Below are 13,208 nucleotides of genomic sequence, written 5' to 3'. Positions count from 1 at the left end.
TCAGGACTGTGGGCAAATCTTTTAAGTGGTGCTATACGCCTCACGTCACGTCACCTCACCCTCGCGCCCCCCGCCCCCCGCCGCAGCGCGCCGGGCCCAAGATGGCCGCCGTGTCAGTTTCGGGCTTCGCTGCCGTCCGGCCTTCACCTCCCGGGACCCGGCGCTCGCGGCCCTCGGTAAGTAACGCTGGCGGAGCCGCGCCGGCGCGGGTGGTTGATGCCGAGGAAGTCGGGGACAGGCGGCTGGCGAGCTCCGTGGCCTGGGGAAGGGGAAGGCCCAGTTGGGCGCTCCAGGCTCGCGGCCTGTTCCGGCCCCGCCGCCGCTCTGCGCCAGGCCCGGCCCCGCCGTCCGCTCCCGCGGCGCTCGCCAGGCCCACGCCTCGGGGAGGTGGCGGCCGCGGCACGGCGCGGGTGAGGCGGGCGAACAGGACGGGGGTCCGCGAGCCGAGCTCCGATCAGTGTCTGGCGCGAGAGAGCGCGGCTGAGGCGGGCGCGGGCCCGGCCGTACCAGTGCGAGGAGCTGGCCGGGCCCGCACTGCCCGTGTCCGGGAGGACGGAGAGCTGCGTGGGGCCCGGCTGTCCGCCGCGGCTGCGGCCTGCGCCCCGCTTTTCCCGAATTCGCCGGTGCGAGTCTCTGTGCTGAGGCAGTGCGCTCCTTGGGGCGCCTGCTGCGGGACCTGCCCGCGGTAGGGATGGGGACGAGCGGTAGCAGGTGCAGGGGTCGCTTGTCACCCAGAAAGCCAGCGACCCACCGGCGCTGGGACCGTCCCGGTGTCGCCCCGGCCTGGCCGGACGGTTGCATAACGCCCTGCGCACGGAGCTCGGCTGGGACAGGGGACGGCATCCTTCGGGCCTCGGGATCCAGGGGCACCGCGGGAGCGCATCTCTGTTTTGCGAGGCGGGCAGGTGTCGAGGACCGTATTTCCCTTTACATCTGTGGTTCGCAGAATAAAAGAACTCTAGGCAAGCGCTGCATCTTTTCTGGTTTAAGCAGTCGTTCAGAGTCTTTCCAATACTGGCCGTGTGGAGCTCTGCTGTTGAGTCTGGTGTCTGTATGCAAATGTGTTCCGTGTATTGATAAATTCTTCAGTACTTACTAGAAAGCAGAGCACGGTAACTGTGTTGTGAACTTAGCTCTTGTCTGAAACTTCCCTTGTAGAAAATCATTATTTCTTGTGATAAACACTTTACACATCCTTCTTGGTTAGTGTACTCCTGAAGCAGAACTTCAGCACAACAGACAGTTATCACATCCATAAAATCCTATTTTAAAGATAACTAACTAAAGGCTCTAAAGTAGAGCCTCATACCCTTTCGCCAGCATCATTAATTAGCAGTGTCATAAGCATTCCTTTTACACTGTGTATGGTCACCTGTTACTTTGTCCTCAGGAGTTTTCAGTGGGCCTCATCAATACTGAAAATTACGTTGTATTCTTTTTTCTGTGGCCTCTCAAAGTGGACCATGAAATTGCAATCTCCAGCTGTGTTTCTTCACTTTTTTCCCTTTATGGAACAACTGTCATAGCTTTTCTTCACAGATGGGAAACCCATGATTACACTCCTGAAAGTGCTCTGAAAGTTTCTCGCTGTTTGCTCAAGAGTCTTAGTTATTCCTATTTTCTGTCAGTTTCAGGCAGTGTCTTCCATGTGTAAAAATTAAGAGAGCTGCTGCTCTTTTAAGATGTTTGTTGTGGTTTTCTTTTTTCCCCCAAATATTAATTTATGTTGTGCTCAGCAGTGGTACAAATCTTGGTATAGACTAATGGATCAAAATGGAAAGGACATTTTTCTCTAGGTTGCATGGGGTAATTTTAGTGCTAAAGAATGCTTTTATTAGTAGTGAAGATAAAATCTGAAATATTACTTCAGTATTTCAGAAATGTAGAGGCTTAAAACTCTATGTGTTTAACAAATTAATATTGTCTGCTACTTTTTTCTTCTTCAAAACAGTTTTTTTTTAAAATGTCTCTCTTGTTTTCTTCTAGGCCTAACATTAGAGCTCTTTTGGTTGTGAGACCAGAAGCTCAGGTGAGATAATGCTGAAATCTTTTTATATTTGTGTAAAACCTTTCTGTGAAGCTGTTATGGGATTTATTGGAAAGAGTATATAAGTTTCTAATTGTTTTGTTTTCTTCTCTTCAGTGTGAAAACAAATAATGTTTGAGAAAGAAGGATTAATTCAGGACAGAAAACGTGTATGCTATGGTTAGCTGGTTCCCATCATTCGAGGATCTGTTTTCTCGTCATTTGAAACTCGTTCAGCATCAGGATAAAGGATAACGACTCTATGGATATACAGAATTCTTCACCATGGTAAAACTCGCCAACCCGCTGTATACAGAGTGGATTTTGGAGGCAATCAAAAAGGTAAAGAAGCAAAAGCAGCGACCTTCAGAGGAGAGGATATGCAACGCAGTGTCATCTTCGCATGGTTTGGACCGCAAAACTGTTCTGGAACAGTTAGAGTTGAGTGTTAAAGATGGAACTATTTTAAAAGTCTCCAACAAGGGTCTCAACTCCTACAAGGATCCTGATAATCCTGGGAGAATAGCACTTCCGAAGCCTCGGAACCATGGCAAGTTGGATGGTAAACCAAACGTGGACTGGAATAAACTTATTAAACGGGCAATTGAGGGCTTGGCTGAGTCTAGTGGCTCATCCTTGAAGAACATCGAGCGCTTTCTGAAAGGTCAGAAAGATGTGTCTGCATTATTTGGAGGCAGCGCTGCCTCCATTTTTCACCAGCAATTACGATTAGCTGTCAAACGTGCTGTTGGCCATGGTAGGCTCCTTAAGGATGGACCTCTGTACCAACTCAACACTAAAGCAACCACTAATGCTGATGGGAAGGAGAGTTTTGAGTCTCTTTCCTGTCTCCCTCCAGTGTGTCTCCTTCCCCATGAAAAGGATAAGGTAAGACACAGTTTTTGTATGGTTGTTTTCTTGTGGTCCATGGAATGTGTCAATACAGAGTTGCAATTTGAGGCCAATAATCTTGAATCTGGTATGCTAGAAGTTATTACTGTGTATTTAGGATCCCATTGTATGCAATTTTCTAAACATGAGAGGAAATGTAATGGACTGTAATTTGTACTTTGGATCAGAAAATTGCAGATGAGCTGCTGTGGGGAATTTACAGTGCTTCAGTGCAGTGTTACTGAGAGTATGTAACAGGCTTACTGTAGGTGTGTCAGCAAAACATAGGAAGGAAGCCTCCTCTCTTGAAGGTGAGATGGATTTGCAAAGCAAACTTGAGATGTTCTTTTACTTTCACATTTTTATTTTACTGCCATTTTTTCTTTCTTAGAATTCAGGTAACATAGTGAGGGGCTGATTAGTAATTGTCACCTAATGCTGTCTTAGAGGCTTTCTTTATAATGGGCAAAGAACTTTCTGTTCCAGAGGCTCTTTGTTGTGAAATAGGAAGAAGCCTGGTCTTGTGGAAGATGTTCCTACCTGTGGCAAGGGTTGGAACTGGATGATTTTTAAGGTCCCTGCCCACCCAAACCATTCTATGATCTGCAGAGCATGGAGATCCTGGAAGGAGCACTCAGGGGGTACCTCTGCCCCCTCCTCTCTCCCCCATTTTAAATAGATGTTCTTTATAAAAAACAAATAAATTTTCTGTTGCTTTCTCATATTTTTCTGTGGTTTTCCCCTCCTTTCTACCATACTTCTGCGTTCCTAAGGTCATTGACCCTCCCCTCTAAACTCAGGATGGAAGTTCTTGGAGTGAAATTCTTACCCAGTCAGTATCTTTTTATTATTTCTGTTACTGTGAATGCAGAGTAGAACAGAAGCTTGTCTTTGTTTATTGAAGATCAATTTGCCAGTGATTCATATATTTGTGCTACTTATCTCTAGGACATCTATAATGTGAAAATTATTCTTTTTTTATCCTAAAAAGATACATTTTTCAGCAGAATGGGACATTTTTGGTTGTTCTAAATATCCTGTTCAGGGATGAGTTCCTTGGGTATGTACTACTCATGGTTTTTGAAGTCAGCTTCACTCTCTGGTGAGAGATGCTTTCATGATCTATTAGGATTTGAAGACTTAAAACTGCTGTACGAGTCTTCTTCTTTAAAGAAAATAAAATCTGCACAGCTGCTTTATCACTAGTAAAGTTTCTCTGAAGTTCTAATTTAATTGTGAGAGCTTTACTGTGGACACAGTACTTAACTTGTCAGTGTGTTGTGCTGTGGCCTGGCATAATGTAGGAAGTATTACTGAAGTATTATGCTGAAAATTCCAGTGTTCTGTCTACAAATGTTTCTTATGTAAGTCTCCAACTTTATCCATAATGCAATCAGTACAGCTGTAAAAAATGTTATGAAAACTGGATATAAACAAACCTGGCACATGAGGTGACTGGATTGAGAGTGTTGGTAGCAGTGGATAATAGTGGCTGTGCTGTTATTAACACAGTATGTTTCACAGCCTACTCAGTGTTCTTGTAATGTGCCAAAACTCAGGAGCAGCTTGATATTCTTTGAGATGAATTGTTCCCTGTGCTTTTCTTAAAATGTTATAAATCAGAACGGTGAATGGTAGTATGAGCTACTATAAATACTGACTTTAGTCTGGGATTTGTTTTTTATCCTCCTGGAAAAATATAAATTCTGCAAGGTATTCTTTCAATAAATTCTTCTGAGTTTTTGTGTCTCTGTGTGTCTGTGTTTAACCCTAGGTGTCTGCTCTTCATGTACCATCTCTGTGCTAGGTAACTCAGGCAGAGTTTCATACTAGTCTGAAGTAATTTTGAAGCTACAATGTTAAAACGTGTAGGTTTTGCCAGCATTAATTGACTGGCACATCCATGGTGGCTCAAAGTTCCTGTTCTCCAGGATTTTTTAAGACTGCTTATTTTTTGGTTTTGTTTTGTTCTTGGTTGGTTGTTTTTCCCATGTAGACAGTGCAATGACCTTCACTCTACTGCTTTCTGTTAAATCTCAACCAGTTTATGCAGGTGGAGATGACATACTGTGTTATAGTGACTTTCTTGACTTAGTGGGTTCTTGAGAGTGGTAAGGGATTTTTTTTTTTTCCTTCTTTAATGGAATATACTTGGTACAGATTCTTTGGGAGTATTATGACAATGTTTCCCTTGATTCTTACAAGAGCCTTGGCATTAACATGAACAAAAAAATTCAACCTCCCACCTGCCAACTGATGGCCTGACAGTCCCCGAGCAGCAGCCCCCAGACAGCTTCTCCCCAGTTTATGTGCTGAGCATGACACCATATGGTCTAGAATAGCTCTTCGGACAGCCTGGCTCGGCTGTCCTGGCTGTGTCCCATCCCAGCCTCATCACTGCAGGTGGGGTGAGAAGCTAAAAAGTCCTTGACTTTGGTGTAAGCCCTGCTTGGCAACTACTGAAACATCAGTGAGTTCTCCGAAGTATTCTCATCCTACAAAACACGGTACCATACCAGCTCCTAGGAGATGAATTAACAGGATCTCAGCCAAAACCAGGATAACTGTTCAATAGTTAATGGTATTACTACAATGCAGTAATTACTTTGAGAGACTACTACAACACAGTAATATTTAATACCGTTGAAGAGCAAGGAGTTCTTTCCTGGTACATCATTGTGAGGAACTTAAGCTGTAGTAAGTTGCAGGTCTTAAGGCTGGATGCCTTAAAGATAGCTTGCTCTGCTTTTTCTTGACACTTGTTACAGGAAGAATCTTTGTAAAATCATTATTATTTTAAAAAACCAACAATAACATATCAGCTAACTGAAGGAGAAGTGAAAATAATTGCTCTATGTGTTGGAAGTTTCCAGATAATCTGAAATTTGATATCAGGACAACAGTAGGACTGTTTCTTCCTCAATTAGAAGGAAAATACAGGTGGTATATTTGATATCCATTTGCACTGTCCTGGAGCTGTCTTTTATGTCAGTTAAAACTGTCTGTGGCTGCAGCAACCTTTAAGTAAACATCTTAGTATTATCCTGCAGTACAGGTAAGAGTTTAAAGCCAAAATTCAGGAAGTGCTTCCTAAAAAAAAAAAAAGAGAGGAACTTCCATGGCTGAAAAGTAGGAGTAATATTGCAAGCAGATTCCCTGTGCTGCTGTCTTGCATGTTCCTTACGGTGTGTCTGTTTCCTAGTTTTGTGTTGCTGTTATATCTGTTGGTACTTATCAATCAGTTGAACTGTGGATTATTATAATTGCAGCATCCTTCAGGCCTTCCTTCTTGCCAATAGTAGTTCTAGAACCCACTGTGCCCTTGTATACTCACATGAAGGCAAACTTATTGTGTTTTTTTTAGAAAGTTCATATGCTATGAGGGCATCATAGTTGTTTTGAAGGCTTTTAAGCATACAATAACTATTGCTATATTGTGCCTGTTTAAAGTTAGTAATTGTTAATTCCATGTCTTAAATTAAACAACTGTCTATTTAATGGTAAAGAGGTTATTTTTGGATTGATTTATGTGGGGTGGAGTACATAAATGATCTGCAACTAGAACACTGTAATTACACATTGAGAGCTCACCCATCTCTCCAAGGGCACTGTTCAAGCTTAGGCTCTCAGCTGGAGGAGGATTAGGATTCACTCTCTTCCAGCTGGTTCTGGGGAAAAGAAGTCTGTAGTTCTGTCTAAAAAAACCTTGTGGTTGATAACAGATGGCCTCCATCTGTACACTGTGTAACTCTGGAAACCCAAGTGTTAAAAAATTACTTTGAACTTTATTCACTCAATTAGTAAACAGGTGAAGTAGCTCGTAGTAATTGAGCAAATCCAAGCAGGTCCTAAATGCTATTGCCATGGATGTTGTGAACTGGTTTCACATTTGGTGTGGATTGGGGCTGAGTGTGGTACCGAGAGCGGCGCTGGCAGTGTCCGGAGTCAGGATAACTTAGAGGCAAAGCTTGCAACTCTGGGAAGACATCAGATGTGATGCTGAGTACCTGTGTCAATGGGTGCTACTGTGGAGGAAGTATTTTTAACAGTGTTCTCTGACACAGTTTCAGCAGAAGCTGAGTGTAGGATAGTGGATTAAAAAGTGGGCGACTAGTCCAATATTTTGGCTGGATCCCTGTTGTCAGTCCTTTCTGTCCAGTAGATTATTGACAGATATGAGATTTTATTTTTCTGAAGATGGTTTACGTTCATAAATTAATTGTATTAACTACAGGGATTTTTTTTTTTTACTCTCAGTTGCTTAGTTTTTTTCCTTCACTATACTGTCTGGAGGGAACATTAAGAGTTGTGGTTTCATAACTTCTATAGAAGAAGGGTTAGTTATCAACCATTGCTGCTACAAGTTGATATTATTTAATAGTATTTCCTAAATTCTGCAGTTTTCTCTTATACAGCAAAAAAGCCCGCACGATTTGTAAAATTACTTTGACAATATGAATTTCATTGGCTCTGATTTTATTGAGGCATGGAACTGAAGCAGTTGTCCTCTCCAGCCACTGATCCAAAAGGCATGGAATCCAGGCTTTGTGTGCTCTGCTCACTGAAACATGTTTCCTCATGTTTAAAATAATTTTTTTCCCTGTGGTGTAGGTTGTACTTTCCCTCTGTCTTTTCTGGTTCATCTGCTCTTGCCAGGAGCTACAGTTTTTGAGGGAGACCTTTGCAACAGAATGGGCTATTTGAAGTGAGGAGTAATGATTTGTCACTTGCTTAAAAACAGACACACAAAAAAGCATTATCTAGTGTGAATTCTCAGAAGCCATCTACCCTTGCTTCTAGGGGGCTCACATTCAGGGGATCTTAAAGAGCAAAGCAAAAAAAAAAAGTTGGTGTGAGTGTTTGTATTTCTTTTATGCTGATTTAAATTCTGTACCCACTCGATTCCAACCACAATGACTATCAGAAGTATATATGTGATGATGGGACAAAGATAGTCCTGCTATCTAGTGGGCCTCACATGGTATTAAAATGCCTGTGAAGTAAAGTGCTTTAACATTACTGGCAAGTGATCAATGTGACATTGTGGCTGCAGACTTGACTGTGAGTTTTGAGGCGTTTCCTAACCTCACTTTTCCTAAATTAAGAAGACTACAAAGCAGATGGGTTCGCCAAAAATGAGATTGTAAAATTACTACACACGCGCTTTTTCCATAGGCACTTCTCCATAGTCGCCTTTAGGAGAGCATACAGTCTGAGAATCTTTAAGGCACATTTGGTTTCTAGAAACCCTTTGTATAGTAACAACATGTGCAGAGAGGCTGGCAGGCTGTAAGACACTGTCAGTCCAATTTGTTCTGGCTCCCTCCCTCACTGAATCTGGTGACATCACACAGATAGATGTGCTTGCAAGCAAAACAGCAGAAGGAGTTGAATGTCTGCCAAAAATTTGCAGTATGAAACTGAGCTGCCTGTTTCCAGTCTTGTTTTCACTAATCTTTCATTGTGTGCTTGCATTTTTCACTTGCCAGGATGTTCTTTGCTGAACAAACACAGCAACAGAGAAATCTCTCCATACTTAGCATAACAGTCTCACACAGAAGCTTTGGAAGAGTAGCCTGATCTCCACATTCGTAATTGTTCCAACTTAATTAATTACTCTAAAACATTCTGAATTCTAGTAGAGCCTTCCCCTGAACTGTAGATGTTTTGGGGGTTTTTAAAATGTGGTAAAGTGTTTGCTTGCAGCTTGCCAGGGTGGTAAATACAGAAAACATTGAAGCTGTGAAGGATAGTCTCTGATCTGGTTCTTCCAAACCTAGACAGTGTTACATGTGGACATCCAAATGTGAAGAACTGTGGGGATGAACAGAGTATGCACAAATACTGGCTAAAACAGAAAAGAATTACTATCTTAGGGTATTGACTGTCTATAAAACTCTGTTTGATGAAATAAATTGCTCATGCACTTCCTGGAGAGGATATGTGAAATAATATTATTTTTCCCCTGAAAAATTGCATGAGTGTTAGAGCTTTCCTTTCAAAAGGTAGAAGGTAAAACTAATTCCTGAAATCTTGATTCCAAAGAAATTGGAGCACTGATTGACCCTTCATACACAAGAGTTTTTCCCCCAGTAAACCTGATATTTACTGGAAGCAGCTAGCTGGCTGGCACCTAGAGTCCAGTCATGAACAGAAAGAGAACAGTTTGTGTACAGTAGATCCCTTCTCTCTGTTAAAACAGGATGGGGAATCCTTGCATAGCTGATTTTGCTGTGGTGACTATGGCTGGAAAGATACTGCCTATGGGCAGTGAAGATGCTAGCTTGCCCCTCCCACTTGGATATTAATTATTTGTATGTTTGGCATAACTATCTACAGTTATCTTCTTCTCACTCTTTCTCAAAAGGAGCAAAAACTGCAATCTGTCAATTAACAAATCCTGTGAACATACTCCAAACTGTTGTAGTTTGATTGGCAGGGGATTTCATATTAGTTTAAACTTCAGCATCATTTGGGATTTACCCAAAGGCTAATATAAATACTTGTATTCTAAATGAGGAATATCAGGCTTTCATTCCTGTTGTGTGGCTTAATGTTGAAACAGCAAATTTCCAAGGTGTTCAGATTGTTTCCATCTAGTGGGTGCTTTAAGGACCACACCTCAGACTGGAAGTGCACTGTGTGTGCTATGTCTGTGCACTGAGTGAAAGGCAGAGCTTTCAGATTTTCAGTTTCTGTATTACAGTAGTATAAACAAACCTGTTTCCTGCAAGAAACTGGATACAGCTTTGGCTTTGGCTTAGGCAGAGGAAAGGTGCTTGAAGTTCTTCTGGCATATGTTTCCATGCAGTAATTAACAGTATGCACATATGTACCTGCAGAATAGATTCTGAAAAGGTATGTTCAAAATCACTAACTGTAACTTGATACAGCTAGGCAAAGAATGTTTCTCAAAACTTGCCGTAATCTAAAATTATTCCCACCTCCAGTGTTTTAAATGTGATTTTAGCATATTTTTATTGTATTTTTAAATTAAATTTTGTGTACATCTTTGCTCTGGAAACTATAAATCACAGGATTTAAATGCAGAATTGGATTGGAAAGAATTTGCTAGATAATGTTATCCAGCACTTAATGTTAAATTAGGCTATCATTTTCACTCTTATTAGTTGATCAAGTACCACTTTAAAACAAACAATTATTGCACTTGCTACATCTTTGATAAGGCTGTAGAGTGTCAGGCCTTAAATTTAAAAATGTCCTGCTTATTGCAGTCCAAATGTATTGTTGGCTAGTTCATATCTATTTCTTACTTTGCTAGTGCTGTGCCTCATTTTAAATACATCATTTTTGCTACACAATGTCTAACTCCCCCATAACTTTTTCAGAGAGAGCACACCTTTTTATCTGCATGTGATTGCTACGTAGCATACTCACATAATTTTCTGCAGAAAATTTTTATTTTAGTTTTTCATAACAGTGTTAACAGTTGCACAGTTTTTGTACTTAGGAGTGCTAACTTCTCTTCAGTTAGTGCTGTGAATGTGAAAACCAGATAAAATCTTTGAGACATAATGTGTATTACATCACATTTATGCGATATATAAATGTCTGTGTCATTTTGTGTATTACAGTTTGCTCCCAGTGCTCTTACTGTCTGTTTTCCTCACAGCCGGTTGCTGAACCAATTCCAATTTGCAGTTTCTGCCTTGGTACAAAAGAGCAAAATCGGGAGAAGAAACCTGAAGAGCTCATCTCTTGTGCTGATTGTGGCAACAGTGGTAGGTGACCATTTACAGGGCTGCTGGTTTTATCCCCTTCCCTTGAGACAGAAGAGCTCTCCAATGCCTGGTGCTGCCCCACACACACAGGGAGTATGCATCTAGTGAGAATCTTGCCATTTAAGACAGAGAAGTCTAGTGTGGTCACTCCTGCTGACCCAGACATGTGAGGAATATGCTTCTGTGGCATACAATACAGTTATAGTTCAGCTGAATCTTAGGCTTCCAGAGGGCAGGCAGCTAAGCTAACCTAGCACAAATAACTCATTTGGCTCCTGGAAGTTGTTTTTTTTTTTTAATGTGGCAATGAAGACCAGTTTCACCATGTTTCTCAATTCAGTCATAAGGAATTATCTTTGGGTTCTTTTTGTATGTGGGCCTGCTATTTGCTATCTAGGGCATTGGTTTGTGTTATAAGTAAGTAAGAATAGAAGCACCTAAAAATTGTATCTGGATAGCCAAAATTGTGCATGGGAATGGCCATTAACAGAAGTATAGATTTTACCAGTAACATTTTCTCTTTTTTCTCTAGGTCATCCGTCCTGTTTGAAGTTCTCTCCAGAGCTGACCGTTCGAGTGAAAGCCTTGCGATGGCAGTGTATTGAATGCAAAACATGCAGTTCCTGTAGAGATCAAGGAAAAAATGCTGTAAGTGTAGTGAAAAATGCTGTAAGTGTAGTGAAGTATGGATTGAATGAAATGGATACCAGTTTTGTGGTTGTTATGTTAAACTACAAAATAAAAATATATTAGAGGGAAATGTCTGCAGCTTTTATTTTAGTCTGGTATACTTTCTGAGACCTGTGAAATACCTTGAATTGTAGTTGAAAACTATGTGCCTGTTCTCTGAAATGGTGACAGATTAATGGAGGGCTTGATGCTGATGCACATATAAAGAGAGATTATGTCTTCAACAGGATAACATGCTATTTTGTGACTCCTGTGACCGTGGCTTTCACATGGAATGTTGTGATCCTCCTCTTACCAGGATGCCAAAAGGTGAGGACTTTGTAGTGAAAAGGATAATTTAAGATGGTGTTGGAAGAGATCAGTGGGCAGGCAGTGCTTCCACTTATTTGGTCCTCTTTTAGCTACATTTAGCTCATTTCTGTATGGAATTACCTTTCAGGTATTAGAAACCAGAGGATCAGAACTCCACATCCAGGTTTTTTCACTGTGTCCTGTTTCCTGTATGTTGCTCTCTGTGAAGGATTTTGAAAAAAAATTCTAGAGATTTGAAGGAGTAGAAGTGATCCCTGCAGATTAAGATGATCAGCTTTCATTTGCATGAATAGCCTTGTGTGAAAGAAAGAGATGGCTTGTATGTTTTTGGAGTGATAACCATTTGGACAGTAGAATATTCTGGACAAGTGAACTTCTCTTTCCAATCAGACAGCAGATTATCTATGGAAGATTCTTCCTTGGCAGTTAGAAGAAAACTTTCTTATATAAGATAGTTGGAAGAGCTATAGTCTAAGCAGATAATGGGATAATTAACCATTAAATTACTGTTTTCTGATGATGTACTGCCAATTAAGGAGACTTCCTTTGTGTTTGGAACTCTTTGAGGGCTGGGGAATATTAACAGGGCTTGAGTTTAGATTGTTGAAGCATACACATAATTCTTCTGACACATATATGTGACAATCAGTGCCTTTGGTACTGTTCCACCCTTAATCTCAGAAAGTCTGTGGACTGTATTTTTCCCTTTTTTCCTATATAGATGTCTTTTGCATTCAGTGATGGGGATTTGTGTCTTACAGGTATGTGGATATGTCAAATATGTCGACCACGGAAGAAAGGAAGAAAACTTTTACAGAAGAAGGCAGCACAGATAAAAAGACGCTATGCTAACCCAATAGGACGTCCCAAAAACAGGTTAAAGAATCAAAACACAACGTAAGTCTCTACAAGGAAGAGTAAGATGTGAAATTCTGTAGAATGGGGTATTTCTAAAGTCTCTAGTCTATTTGTGAGAAGTTTTCTTTTACAATTAAGAACTGTTCATTACAAATTTTCTGAAAAGGGCTGTGAAAGACTGAACCTTAGTGCTTCTTTTGGCCAAGATTTTTTACTCTTTGTAGTAATTTACTATTTCTTTTTGAACTATTCCTTATAGTCATAGACAAATTTTTGCTGTTCATGTAATCCCTTTTGCTGGGTGGCTCCTTCTTCCAGCATAATTGCCCTGCTTTGCATTTCTCAAGAACCCTTTCTGTTATTTAAAGAAATTAAATAATCACAATAAAGCATATGAGATTGTTTGACATATATTTAATCTGACACTGCTGCCAGAAAATATTTGGCCCCTTTCTGCTTCCATTCCACATGTTTCTGCATTTGTGGAGAACTGTGTTGTGCTGAAAGTGGTTGTGTTGCTGCAGCCTTGTCATGGTTGTTGTGGGGCAACTAACTGGTTGTCAGGGAGTTTGATTTGGGTAGGCAAGAGGAGCAAAAGGAAAACTGGCCATCTGCTTCTACTGTTCTGTCTCTTTTAACTATTATTTCATCATTGACTCAATTTTTTTGCCTTTGTTCCATCATTTCAC

At 41.1% G+C, this 13,208-nt stretch overlaps 1 protein-coding gene across 2 annotated transcripts in view; it reads left to right on the top strand.

Moving 5' to 3' along the window:
- The first annotated feature begins 55 nt into the window (after positions 1-55).
- The window catches only part of KAT6A (lysine acetyltransferase 6A), a 32,252-nt gene continuing 19,099 nt past the window's right edge, over positions 56-13,208 (top strand). Inside the window, exons 1-7 of one of the 2 annotated variants that reach the window (XM_041477906.1) lie at positions 56-176; positions 1,987-2,029; positions 2,144-2,914; positions 10,551-10,659; positions 11,192-11,307; positions 11,577-11,658; positions 12,423-12,558. In XM_041477906.1, coding sequence (XP_041333840.1) covers positions 2,312-2,914; positions 10,551-10,659; positions 11,192-11,307; positions 11,577-11,658; positions 12,423-12,558 — 1,046 coding nt within the window. In that variant the 5' untranslated portion in view covers positions 56-176; positions 1,987-2,029; positions 2,144-2,311. The remainder of the gene's footprint in view (positions 177-1,986; positions 2,030-2,143; positions 2,915-10,550; positions 10,660-11,191; positions 11,308-11,576; positions 11,659-12,422; positions 12,559-13,208) is intronic. The other variant, XM_041477915.1, reaches the window with a different exon arrangement.

Source organism: Pyrgilauda ruficollis, unplaced genomic scaffold (assembly GCF_017590135.1).
Source record: "Pyrgilauda ruficollis isolate IOZ18807 unplaced genomic scaffold, ASM1759013v1 scaffold113, whole genome shotgun sequence".
In the NCBI taxonomy this organism is placed as follows: domain Eukaryota; kingdom Metazoa; phylum Chordata; class Aves; order Passeriformes; family Passeridae; genus Pyrgilauda; species Pyrgilauda ruficollis.
The sequence above is the reverse complement of the archived record's forward strand: the minus strand, read 5'-3'. Positions and strand labels throughout refer to the sequence as shown.